The 12,288-nt window shown below is 39.4% G+C and overlaps 1 protein-coding gene across 14 annotated transcripts in view; it reads left to right on the forward strand.

Annotated features, from left to right (window-relative positions):
• Positions 1-12,288, forward strand: part of ARVCF (ARVCF delta catenin family member) — a 290,084-nt gene that overhangs the window by 208,980 nt on the left and 68,816 nt on the right. For all 14 annotated transcript variants that reach the window (XM_055703658.1, XM_055703748.1, XM_055703669.1 and 11 more), the window contains 2 exons: positions 2,328-2,827; positions 11,480-11,663. In XM_055703658.1, the coding sequence (XP_055559633.1) occupies positions 2,328-2,827; positions 11,480-11,663 (684 nt within the window). The remainder of the gene's footprint in view (positions 1-2,327; positions 2,828-11,479; positions 11,664-12,288) is intronic.

Genomic DNA, 12,288 nt, shown 5'->3' on the forward strand with positions numbered 1-12,288 from the left:
GCCATTTTTCTTTTATGCAGTCAATAAGAATTTAACATGAGGAAGATGAGTTTGAGAAATGAGTTTTTATTACAGTTTTAATGCTGGTTGTCCCAAATTTACATATGTAAAACCAGAATTTTGTCTGAGGAATAGTCGAGGAGGTCTGTTATTACTTCTGCCCTGTGTATATGCACAAAAGTAAACCTTTTCAGTGTTGTTACTTTCTTCTTGGAATGATGGAAACAGCTTTGTTCTGTAACAGAAAGTCCAACGGCTGTCCAGACACTGTAAATTACTGTGTAAAGGAAGTAATGAATTATACATGCACAAATAACTGCATCGATAAAAGAATTTCTTCAGACTCATTCTGAGTTTTGGATACTGGCCCATTTTTATCCTTTCATTCAGTTTATGGTTTAGAACAGCAATTAAAGCAACTTAAAGTCAGTAGAGGCACTTTGAATGTTAAAAGCGTTAATTGTACGAGACTAAGTTCAGTCTCCACCTCCGGTTGCTCTTCTCTCCAGAGTCTAGTTTAATTAGTAGTCCCTTTAGGGTAACAGCAACTCCGTTTTCTTTCTGAGTTCTAATGGTCTGTACTTCAGCGTGACATCAGAAATTGTTCAGTAACGTCAGTCAGTGCTTGAAAGTTTTCAAGAACCATTTCTTAGCAATTTAAGCTTCTTGCTCTACTGAGATAGTAGCTAATCGGAACAGGAGAAAACAGTAAGGCAAAAACCTGCTGCTGTTTAAAAATATACATTTAAAAGAAGTCAGTTTATGTTAACATCTGTTAAGAGTAGTATTAGAGGGAAGGGAGGATGAAAAGGAAGAACCTTCTGGACTTGAGGTTTAAAACAATGGGATTAATTGGAATTTTGATTCAGCTCCCGAGTGTGTCACAGCTCTTCATCCTTCTCAACCAAGTTAGCGAGTTGGTGTGAGCCTTCAGGGCAAAGCCTGAGAGAGGATAGATTGTGAAGTGGACAGTGTTTGTGGGAGTTCGTAACTGTTAGGTGCAAGTCACTTTATTGCCCTGTGGGCTTATTTGCATATAAAACAGAAAAATTTGTGACCAGCGGATCACTGTGTGCAAGCTTTGGATTTCCATTTGTAGTTCTCCTAAGGACTTCAGTGTTACCTCCCAGGTGGGTGCACCGCATATGCACTGAAGCTCCCCCCCACGAGCTATGCATGTTCTAGAGGATGAAAGTTGTCACTTTGAATAAGGGATGAAGTAGATCAGTGAATCTCTAAACAAATTCTGAAGTTTCAAGTGCTTTTCCTTACAAAATGCAGCTAGTTGGAGATGGTGGTGTGGTATTTTGGGTGGTTTAGCTTTTTTTCTGGAGGATAGGGGTTATAGTTGCAGTGGTGGTTGTTAAAGAAAAAGAAGTATTTGTCAAATTTGTGATTTTATTTTTTTTTTTTTTAAAGAATATGGACATTTGTAATGTGAGAATGTACTGCGTTAGAATTTTTAGCTGTTGATTGTAACTTTGCCTTTTCTGTGAACTAGCGCAGTAATATCTAAATAGGTGTGTTAGCCAGTTGTGACTGACCTTACCTCAGTTACACACAGTGGGTTATGGCACAAGGAGATGAATGGCATTCATTCTCATGGTGTAAATGATCTTAAGAGTGTCTAACCTCCAGGTTAATTGCTGATCTGCGAAGGAAAGCTCAGAGTATGGCACCTATTTTGGATGTCCAGCAAACTACTCTGGTGTTAAAAGTTGGACCCAGGTCTCTTGACCATCAGCCTCTAATCTGCATTCCAAATGATTCTGTACAATATAAGACTTTTATTACATGCTTGGGTTCAGGACTTAGGTTTTCCATCATCTTTGACATTGTTTTGTATACAGTATACTTGTATGAGCATCAATGTGGAAATGTAGTGGAACTTCTCAAGACTTGCTGAAAAGTGTCTGTCATCTCTGTCCAGGCCTTGAATGCCTTTAATTAGAGTTTGGGTTTGTTGCAGAAGTAGTGGTATTAATGAAGTTCAGTGTTTCCTGCTAAATTCCCATCATAATTGTTTTGCTAAGTGACCAAAATGAAAGCAATCTGTTTGACTTGCAGTTCTGTCATCGCTTCATCACTAGCCAAACAAAACTGTGCTGTAGCCCCATCACTGCTGGGTACTCAGCTATGGTTAATTTTCAAATTACTACAAACAAATTATTTGAAAGTGTAAATATGCAACCCCTAATGATGTTTGGGATTTAAAAGGTTTGCTCATAGCTGGAATCTCCATACTGACTCAGAGGTACAGAGTGTTTAAATGTGCTTTTTTTCCCCCCCTCCCCCTTTCTTTCTCTTGGGACTGTTGCTTCTTACAGGGGCTACGATGACCCCATCGAGACGGAGGTGGTTGAAGAGAGAATACCTTACCTTCATGGTGGCTACGCAGCACCACTGGCACAGCCAGAGAGAGGAAGCATGGCTAGTATTGACCGTTTGGGGAAGCGCTCCCCCTCTATTGACAGCATTCGTAAAGACCCCAGGTGGAGGGACCCTGACCTCCCTGAAGTAATTGCCATGCTCAGCCACCCTATTGATCCAGTCAAGTCTAACGCCGCAGCCTACTTGCAGCACTTGTGCTATGAGAATGATAAAATCAAAAAGGACGTGAGGCACCTGAAAGGGATACCCATCTTGGTGGGCCTGCTTGATCATCCGAAGCCGGAGGTGCATCGTAAAGCCTGTGGGGCTCTCAGAAACATCTCCTATGGGAAGGATAATGAAAACAAGGTGGCTATAAAGAACTGTGATGGGATCCCCGCATTGATCAGACTGTTAAGAAAAACAAATGACATGGAAGTCAGAGAGCTAATTACAGGTCAGTGTCTGTGGTTTCTTTAATGAATTATTCTGTAGAGGAGTCCTCTCAGCTTTAGGAACAACAATTTCTGAAGGTTAAAGCATCGAAGGAGAATTTAGATCACTGGCTGCAGCTGTTTCTTTAGCTGCACTGTGTTTGTGGTGTGAGAAAGCCTAAGGCAAACATGCCCGTCAGGAGGAAATCAAGATTGGCTGAGTATATTGCACACTCGGATTTCCCTGGCTGCGGAGAGATGGATGGTGCTTCTTGGATGTAGCATGCAACTACATGTGGTTGAGTTACTGAAGCTGAAATGAGTTATAGCAACTTCACTGACAGGTAATTTGTAGTGTGCTTGCCCTCAGCATGTTACAATCATGAGGTAAGATATGCTAATCTCAAACTTTCCTTGTTAATCTCTTATAAAACAATCCTGCTGCATGTTCCCACTCCTTCTTATTGATAGAACAGCAGGTCTCCTCAGGCTCTGTGTCTGTGCCATCCTGGAAATCTCACATTTTAAGGAGTGTAGAGTCTACAGGTGAGATGCTCTGGACATGGGGTTTCCTTGTTGCAATAATCAGAAAAGGGAGAATTACATTTCAAAATCACTGAGTTTGTGCACACTTTGCAGGGAGTTTTCCATCACTTATAACTCCGTTATTCAACCTGTTTTTTATTTGAACTTAGTCTTGGACATCTTCCAAAAAGAGTAATAAAGTATATGCCAAGTTTCAAAGTTCAGCCATTAAGTGGAAAAGGGTGGAAAAGTAAGTCAGTCCTTAAACTAAGAAGAAATATATTGTTCTTCAGTCTCCCATAACTCATGAGGAGTGAAATGGATTTCCCGTTCCCTTCTCAGAAGCAGCAGGGGATGTTTGAATGGAGACCAGGGCAGTTGCAATGAATTTCCATGCCAGAACAGAATTTTTCAGAAAGTTTTGTGAGTACAAAGATGTGTCCAAGGCTGAAACTGTTTAGCTACCTTATCAGTGTTGGATTCTCCAGGCAGACCCTACTGCAAACATGGATTAAGCCATTAGAAGCAAACATCATAATTTGTTTGAGGCAATTTTAGAATTACAGCAGCTCTCCAAGTTTTTACTGGTAATCATGATTCTCCGAGATGAACAGTGACCTGGGTGTTCCAGCTGTAAGAACCCCGGCCATTATAGGATATTTAGCAAACGAGGTCTAAATATACAGTGTAGAAACTAGCAGGGTATTTTTCCAGTCCTTTTCCAGCGAGCTGGTAAAGGACAGCTGGCTGTTTTGTCAGAGATCCTCTAAGTAGCGTGTGTTGGTTGAGCTTTCATTGCTCTCTGTGCTTTGTCTCTTCAGATGGAAACTCTGTAGGTAGTATTTATATTCCATTTGTTGCACTCATTTAGTAGGATGGCTGACTTAATTTTTTTAAAAAAAAAATAAAGAATATATTTGTCTACTGTTCCAGTTTACTCAAAACTCACTTCTGGAGTGCTGAAAAGGAATAAATTTATTTCTTTAGATTCAAGGAAGAAGAAGCCAGTCTATAATTTACTGTGAAGGAATATTATTATAATGCTAAGTGGTAATCAGTCACTTTTGAAATGGCAAAAACAAACTGGATGTTTTCCCTTTTCACTCTAAATGGCGATTGCTTTGATTTCCTGTTGATTAATTAGTTTTACAGTTCAAATGCATTCTATTTGACAGTAGTTGCTGCTAATTAAATGTAGTATTTTTATTCCACTTTGGGTTTTGCTATTTAAAGCTCTTTATTTCCCCTTACTGAGAAACACCAGGAATACTGAGGGCATTAATCTAAACAGATGCCCAGTAACAGATGATGTGCATTTAATCTGCACCTAACCAGGAATAATTTCATTCCACTTCTAAAATGATATCACCAGATCCGGTGTGAGACATTCAAGCATCAATATAGAAGACAAGAGTATTCCAGCAATGCCCCTGTGACTGATGCTGGTGGACTTGCAGTCAGCGTTCAAAGCCTCGGCTGATAATGTGGAATTGTCCATTTGAAAAATGATCTCCAAAAGTCAGCAGAAAGAAACAAGAGCCAACTTGAAGTGCAAAGGGAGCGTTCAAGCTCCAAGCATTCAAAGGGCTGCCACAAAAGGACTGTTTTGTAGCCTCAAAAATTCAGTTTGTAGTTCTGATGCTCTCATGGTAGAAATCTTGGCTTCCTGTCCAGGTACTTTTCTCTAATGATAAACCGAAGTCTGCCTTTGCCATGAAATTTTTTTAGTCTGTCTGAAGTGAAATCTCTGGGGGCTTCTGCAACAATGCAAAAAAAAACAAAGGGGGGGTGGGGGGTGGAGAGAAGGCAACAACAGCATGCAAGGGTGCTTGCTTTCAACAGGCTGCAAATTCAAGTTTGGTATGACACATGGACTTTTCTGTGGTTTAACATTTCTTTAACTCAACACTGGCTGCTTTTCAAAAGCTGAATAGTAATCATCAGCTGGACAACTCAGATGTGGATGAATAATTATCCTGCTTTCTAAAGACACTTCAGTATTTTAAAGAAATTTGAATAATTCAGATGTCTGAATTCAAAAGCACTCCAAGTCTTGAAGTTTTGCTTCTCTGGGTGTGGGACACTACCAGCCTGCAGGGCAGCAGGTACATGGGAGCATACAGTAAGACTCATTATCTACAGCTGGAGAGGGTGCTTTCTGGCAAAAGAGAGCATCATCCTTGTCTAATTTGGGAGTCAGTCCTTGGCTGTAGTACAGCTCCGTGGTCTCTTTATTTACTTGGTGATCTGATGCAGCAGCCACAGCTGTCCAGAACAGTATGAATCAGGCCAGCCAGCTGGGGTCTGGTCAGGGGGTTAATGGAGTGGGAAAAAAGCCACACCAATATGTTAAAAATGCCGAAGAGGTAGGCGCAGTAGCAAGGGAGCATGAGGGGGGAATCATATATGTTTCACACAGCACTGAATCGGTGAGACTTGATGTGTCAGAAGTGTGTTCACTTGACTGCTCCCCAGAATACGGGTTTTGAAGAGCACAGGTTAGTTAAACGTGTTGACATGCAATTTTGGAAGCAGGCTGAGCATACTGATAAAACACTGCTGCCAGATTAAGCAAGTCTGCAGCTTTTTTCTTTCAGATAGCACTGGTTATAGCAGAATTTGAAAATCTTCTCTAGGTTAATGCCATCTCTGTTTTACCAGACATTCTTGATATATCTGCAAATGTCATGAAAACGCGATGTTCCTCCAGTTAAGACAGATGTGAGGTGTGTAAAAAAACAACAACAACAAAAACCACCTTTAAAACTCAAGATACGTTCATTAAATACCACAGATCTCACTTTTTGTTCTTTTTTAAAGTGTGGAGTTACAAAATACCTCCCATCTACTGCACTGAGAAAAGCCTGATTTAACTGTTAGAGAACCTGTAAATAAATCATGAGTAGAGTTGTGATGAGAAATATTCCACAACATTCTTCTTGCATCTCTTTTCTTGAAACTTTATTGCTGAACTTTCAGTGGATCATTTTCTTGAGAAATTGAGATAAATGAGGATTAAGGTGGTAAGGAATTAAATCTATTCTGATTGGGAAAGCTGCAAAAGCTTTATCTTGAGCTGTAATGTTTTTTTGTGGAGGAAATGTTCCCATCAGATATGCAAGACCAAAATTCTGTTACATTATTTGAAAAAGCAATCAGAAGTTGTTAGCTTTAATGAATAATTTTGGTCTTTGGGAGAATATTGCAAGTAATTTTGTTGTTTAATGACATTGCACTGATTTTAAGTCATGCAGAATGTGATTTTTCTGTTACTATATGTTGCCGAACTGGTTTTAATTGAAAAATGACTGACCTTCAGAATGCTCTGCAGAGGAAATATTTTGATCTAATACTACAACAGAAACTTGCAGATTGATCAGCTTGCTCAGAATTCAAATCTCATGGGATTTATGTATCCTAAGATCCTGTTGGCTGATCAGACACCAACTTCTCATTGAAGTACCACGCTGCCTTGAACTTTGTGAGCTTCCTCCCTCCATTTTCTGTTAGAAGGCTTGTCAGAAGAAGGTCCCTTTTCATGGTGTATTCTGTGAAACAGTAGTTCATATGAGGTTCTCAACTTGACCACAACCTAACTTGAAGAAGCCCAGCTTCCATCTTCAGGACTTTAAATGATAGAAATGAGTCTGTGGAAAAAATGTATACAGGACTGACAAGTCATCCTCAGTGAATATAATGCAGCGTGTTTTATTTTTCCAAATTATAAATTACTTGATATGGACCATAGATAAAGAATTAAAAAGCTTCTTCTAATTGCTTGGTGACATTGGATTTTTGCAAGTAAGTGTGCACAGCAGGAAGAGATTTCCCTTGGATTGGAGAAGATAACAGCATGTCTGTGTTCTGCCACAATTTCTTTAGAAATCTTCCCACAGCTCCGAGGAGGTGGAGATTTAGGAAAATGATTTTGGCCCTACTCGGTCTTAGCATTACATAAAACATATAGCTATGTTTATAGCTTACAGTGATTTTTAATGTATTTTTACAACAATCAGTACTTTTGAAATAAAAACTTGTAACTGTGCTCCCTGCTTAAGATGCTGAAAGAGTAGAGGTAATGGTTATAGTTAGAAGTATATATTACAATTAGTATTTATGAATAAAGATTGATCCTGACGGCGATCATCTTCTGAAAAGCAATAGTTCATTGTCTTTCTCTAGTCCTAAAATTCATGCAATCTGTGCTTGAAAAGGCCAATACTCGTAGTGAAAGAGCATTGAAAATTCAGGTAACTTCATTTCCCTTATGCTGTGTTGGTGACTAGATTTCTCTTGAGTGCTATTCATTTGACTTGATTAAACCTAAGGTTTTAAAAACAGTGTTTCTAGCTTGTTGGATCATTAGTGTGTTATGCTAATAGAGAATGATTTTTAAAGACGGATGTAAAATTTACAGGGATGGGTTTTTTACTCATACTTCATACTGCTAAAACCTACAGTCTGATCTGAATTTGTTCACTTCTGTTTTTTTCTGTGGCTGTCACTAGTGGTGTCTTTGCTATGGAATTTGCTTTCTCAACAGCTGAAACAGTGCTGGGATTTCAACCTTTTTGTTTCATAATTTTGAATAAGAAAAATGTATTTCACTGTTTTATTTTCTGTATCCTTTCTTGTGGTATATTTTCCCCATGAAGTCAATCTTGAATCTGAATTTTTTTCTCTTGTCTTTGGAACCACAAGATTCCCTGATCCCTGTTTATTTTAGGGTACCTTTCTGTTAAGTGTGGTGCATTTTCTTTCAATTAATGCTGTTCAACAGAGGAATTTTTTTGTTTTCCTCGTGCAAGCGTCAAGGAGAATATTACAAACAAGTGGTTTGACATTTTTGAATAATTTGAAGAGTGTGCTTTTCCTATGGTAAGACTGTCTTTTATTCTTCGCAGTTTGGGTTTTTTTCTGTGAAACATTTGAAAGATGGGAGGCAGATGACAAATTGAAAAGCTTGTAAATTGTTGTGTTTCTTTCTTCAGAGAGGATGGGGGAAAGGCATTCTGTTTAATTCAGTTCCTGTTGTCCGGTAGCCACTCAATGAGATCGACAGTCAGAATGCTTGCCTGAAATGGTTTATTGCATAAATTGCAGTCAACCTCTTACGAAAAAAATTCCGGATGAGTATGTACAAGAGATCCTTTTGTGGAGGCAGGTAGTTCTCTCGGTCTGGATGGGGTTACCAGCATCAGCAAAGCTGATGTGTGTGGTAGATTGGCAGGTTAGTGCTGTTTTCTGTGTTGCAATCCAGTTAGAATACTATCTAATCCCAGTTGCATTTAGTCTATTGAAAGAACTGTTGGTGAATGAGACTATCGAAGAGGGAGTTTAAAGCTGATGATTTTATTTTAAACATTGGGGTTGAAGGTATTGAAATCTAGACACAAATCTCTACCTCTTAAAACAAACAAAAGATTTGAGCACTAGAAAACTTTTGTACAATCCTGTAATATTAGAGATCTTAGAAATCATATAGTAAATCTTTGTCTTTGTAATGATGTGTTTCCCTGATTCTTCTTAAGCAGTGAAATTTGCCTTTGCAGTTTTACTAGACAGATAACACGTTACGTCACTCCTCCAGGAAAGGGGAAAAGGCAGAATTTGATTTCAGATGTAAAAGTAGTATGTGCATTTAAGTAAAGAGTTCTGAAGGGCAGTCAGATTTTAAAACTGAGCTCTTCTATGTACAGATGGTTTTAATCCTCTGTGTTGTTTCCAGTTGCAATGTTTTGCAGTTTCAAGAGAACACAAATGCAGGATCCTCACAAATGCTGTACGAGGTTCCTCAGTTGATGCCATCTTTTCCTAATAGTGTGAGTTTTGATGGCTGCAAGTGCCAAGTGCTCCATTTATGATACTCTGAGGAAACCCTGACATAAGCAGGGTATTCTGCACCCCCGTTCTCAGTTTGGATCTAGGTTTGCTCCAGAGATGATTACCCTGTGTAATTTCCTGGGATGTATCCATTTCATTCAGCGCTGGATGTTTGGATTTTGTATTTGAATTTAGAAGTACTGAGCCAGTTAGGGATTTAATTGTAATTATTATTTTTATATTTGATATGCATAGGCAGTTGGTGTGCAATAACTGAAAGAAAGACTGTCTAGTGAAGTATATAAAATTAATAGGGTAGCCTATACATCAGTTTTTCATAGTCTTTATTATAAATATTGAGTTGCGTTTTGTTTCTTGTTTGATCTGTATTTTTGAGCCAGTTGGTTATGAGAAGTAAAGGCTTTCTTCCATAACAGAATGGGGCCACTTAACGTTTTCTGCTTGGTTTGGGGTTTTTTCTTATTGTCTGTTGTTTAGGGTTTTGCAACGATGAAGGGTGATTTATTGGAATGGGTACAAAGAGAAAATTAATTCATATTTCACCTATACAGTCTTGTTGGAAAGCTAAAAAAAAATAAGTTATAAAAATCTCATACAGTGTGGTGTTAATGGATGGCAAGGGCAGTAGGCCAAAAAAGCAATATTTTTGTATAGTTTTAGAAAAAGACTGAAAGAAACATTACTGTGTTCATTCTGTTGTCTGCCTTAGTGGTTTTTTATTAACTAATACGGTCTCCTAAGGCTGAAGAGATGCCTGGATTTTGTGAAGATCACTTTGAATAGGAGACAGCATAGCAATTGGCTTCTGAGGGCCTGCTAATCATCAGCCTTTGTGGTTATCCTGTAAGTGCCAGTCACTGCTCAAATGGAGGTAAATTCCCGTTCTGACCTGGCACCTGTCATGACCCTGTATGGATAATACTCTGATATTAAACCAGGACATTTGGCATTTGACACTTGTGACTTGCAGCAGTTAAAGCCTGAGTGCAAGGGAGGTCTCCCATGAGAGTGCTGCCTTCACTTCTTCCCCGGCAGCCGTGGTGGCTGTGCAGGTCTCCGCGGCACGCTGCATCACTGCTGCGTCCCTCCCTGCTACGTGCTTTCCATTGACTGGCAGGCTCCAGCAAGTGTGTGTGTGTGTGTTAGGCTGTGTGACAACAGTAACAGATCCAAAACCTTTTTCCAGTCATTTTTAAAGTTTGACAATTGCAGGTTTTAAACACGGAATGGTTGAAAGGGACGGAAACAAAAGGCTTACCTTGGTTGTTCTTTTGTGGTTTTTATTAGATAACACGTGAGTGTCCACAGCTTGCACTGTCACATGCACAGATTCACAGCTGTAGTAACCCAGAGAGCCTCAGGTTGTTACAGTATCCACTTAGAAAAGGTTTCCTGTGTGTGCGGGGGAATCTGGCTTTTCTATTCAGTGTCTGAAATTTTGCCAGTCTTCACGCTTTCCCTTGGATATCAAAAGTGTGCATTTGGCTCCTTCCAAGTTTGTTACCAGGCTGAGCAAATGCAGAAATGGTCTCTGAAGTGAATGTCCTGTTTCAGACCTAAGCTAATGAGCAATTACTGTTAGGGGACTGCTACAGGTCTGCTGACAAGTTGTATCGCTTATCTAAGACTGGGTATTTTTACAGTTGTAAGACTGTTCTGTAATGTTGTTTTGATGTTTGGCTCCTGTCTACTTTGTCTCATAATTGAGGTAAAAATGGAAAGATAGAGAAGTTTTGGTTCTCAGCTTCTTCAAGGCATCATACGTTTGTGGCAGCAGGTGATTTGAACACAGTTATTGCCTGTGACAGGAAAATGTGGAAGTAAATAATAGAGGAGTCTTGGCTGAAATATTCTCCTGTGCAGAGGGTAAGCGTAAGATCAATGATCCCCCATAAATTCATCCTCATTTTTAAGACTTGCTCACTATACTTGTCTGCTGCACTGGATGAATTTTTACTTCTTGAAGCATAGCTAGACTTAAAAGTGTAAAAAATTTGTGTATAGCAGAAAAGTCCTATTAATCTCAAATAGCACATCACTTTTATGGCTCTGTTGTAAGACTTGATTACTTCGGCAATATCCATGTCTTCATAAAAGTGCCTCCTTGCTTTGGAAAATGTTTCTGTTGCAGCAACTGTGGAAATTCCCCTAAGCTGTGTGTTAGTCTGGCATCTCATCAAGTGGGTTTGCCTTTTAGTTTTATGACTAAACCTTCTAGTGATATACTGTAAATCTAGCGATTCTGTTTAATCTAGAGATTTTAAAGTTGTTCTCTTGTTATTTCATAATCACTGTTTCCCCTGCAGGTACCCTGTGGAACTTATCATCCTATGAGCCCCTGAAGATGGTCATCATCAACCATGGTCTGCAGACACTTACCAACGAGGTGATTATACCCCATTCAGGTTGGGAGAGTGAGCCAAATGAGGACTCCAAGCCTCGTGATGCTGAGTGGACAACTGTCTTCAAGAACACTTCTGGGTGCTTACGGTAAGGCAGGAGTGTGGAATATTTTATCTGTTTACCACGTCCTGTGTTTAGGAATCTGATAGAATTATTTTGATGTGAAATTAAGTATCATATATCTTTCATTTTTGCAGAATGTCTCCATTTCAGGGGCCACAATATTAGTGCTTGGAGGTATTTGCCTGCCACAGACTCTGTTGTTGTAGGACTTGTCAATGTAGGTCTGTCCAGTGGGGTCAGTGTGAAGAGGAGGTCATTTATCCAGATTAGGGGGAGTGGATCTGTATAGGGTGGTGTGTGATATGAAGGAGAGTGACCCAGGGAAGGCTAACTGCCAAGCTACATACAAAACCAGCATTTTGCAATGCAAACTGTGCCACAACTGCTGAGAATCATGCTTTCATTTGTCTATTGTACTGTGATCAGTGGGCTGTTTCTACAAATTTTGAGTACCTTCTCTGCTTCCTTTGATGGCACAGTTTTTATTTATTTGAAAAGTGTGTTTTCAAACCAGTCCCTTCTTGGTTTTAGGCCTTCTCCTATCAAAAGGCATTTATTTGCAGATGCTGGGGAGCTGATTTTGTGCAATTACACTGAGCCTGAAACACGGATCTAGTTTCAGCCACAAACACTTTTATGGGCACACTCC

The sequence above is a fragment of the Falco cherrug genome, chromosome 1, assembly GCF_023634085.1.
Source record: "Falco cherrug isolate bFalChe1 chromosome 1, bFalChe1.pri, whole genome shotgun sequence".
In the NCBI taxonomy this organism is placed as follows: Eukaryota; Metazoa; Chordata; class Aves; order Falconiformes; family Falconidae; genus Falco; species Falco cherrug.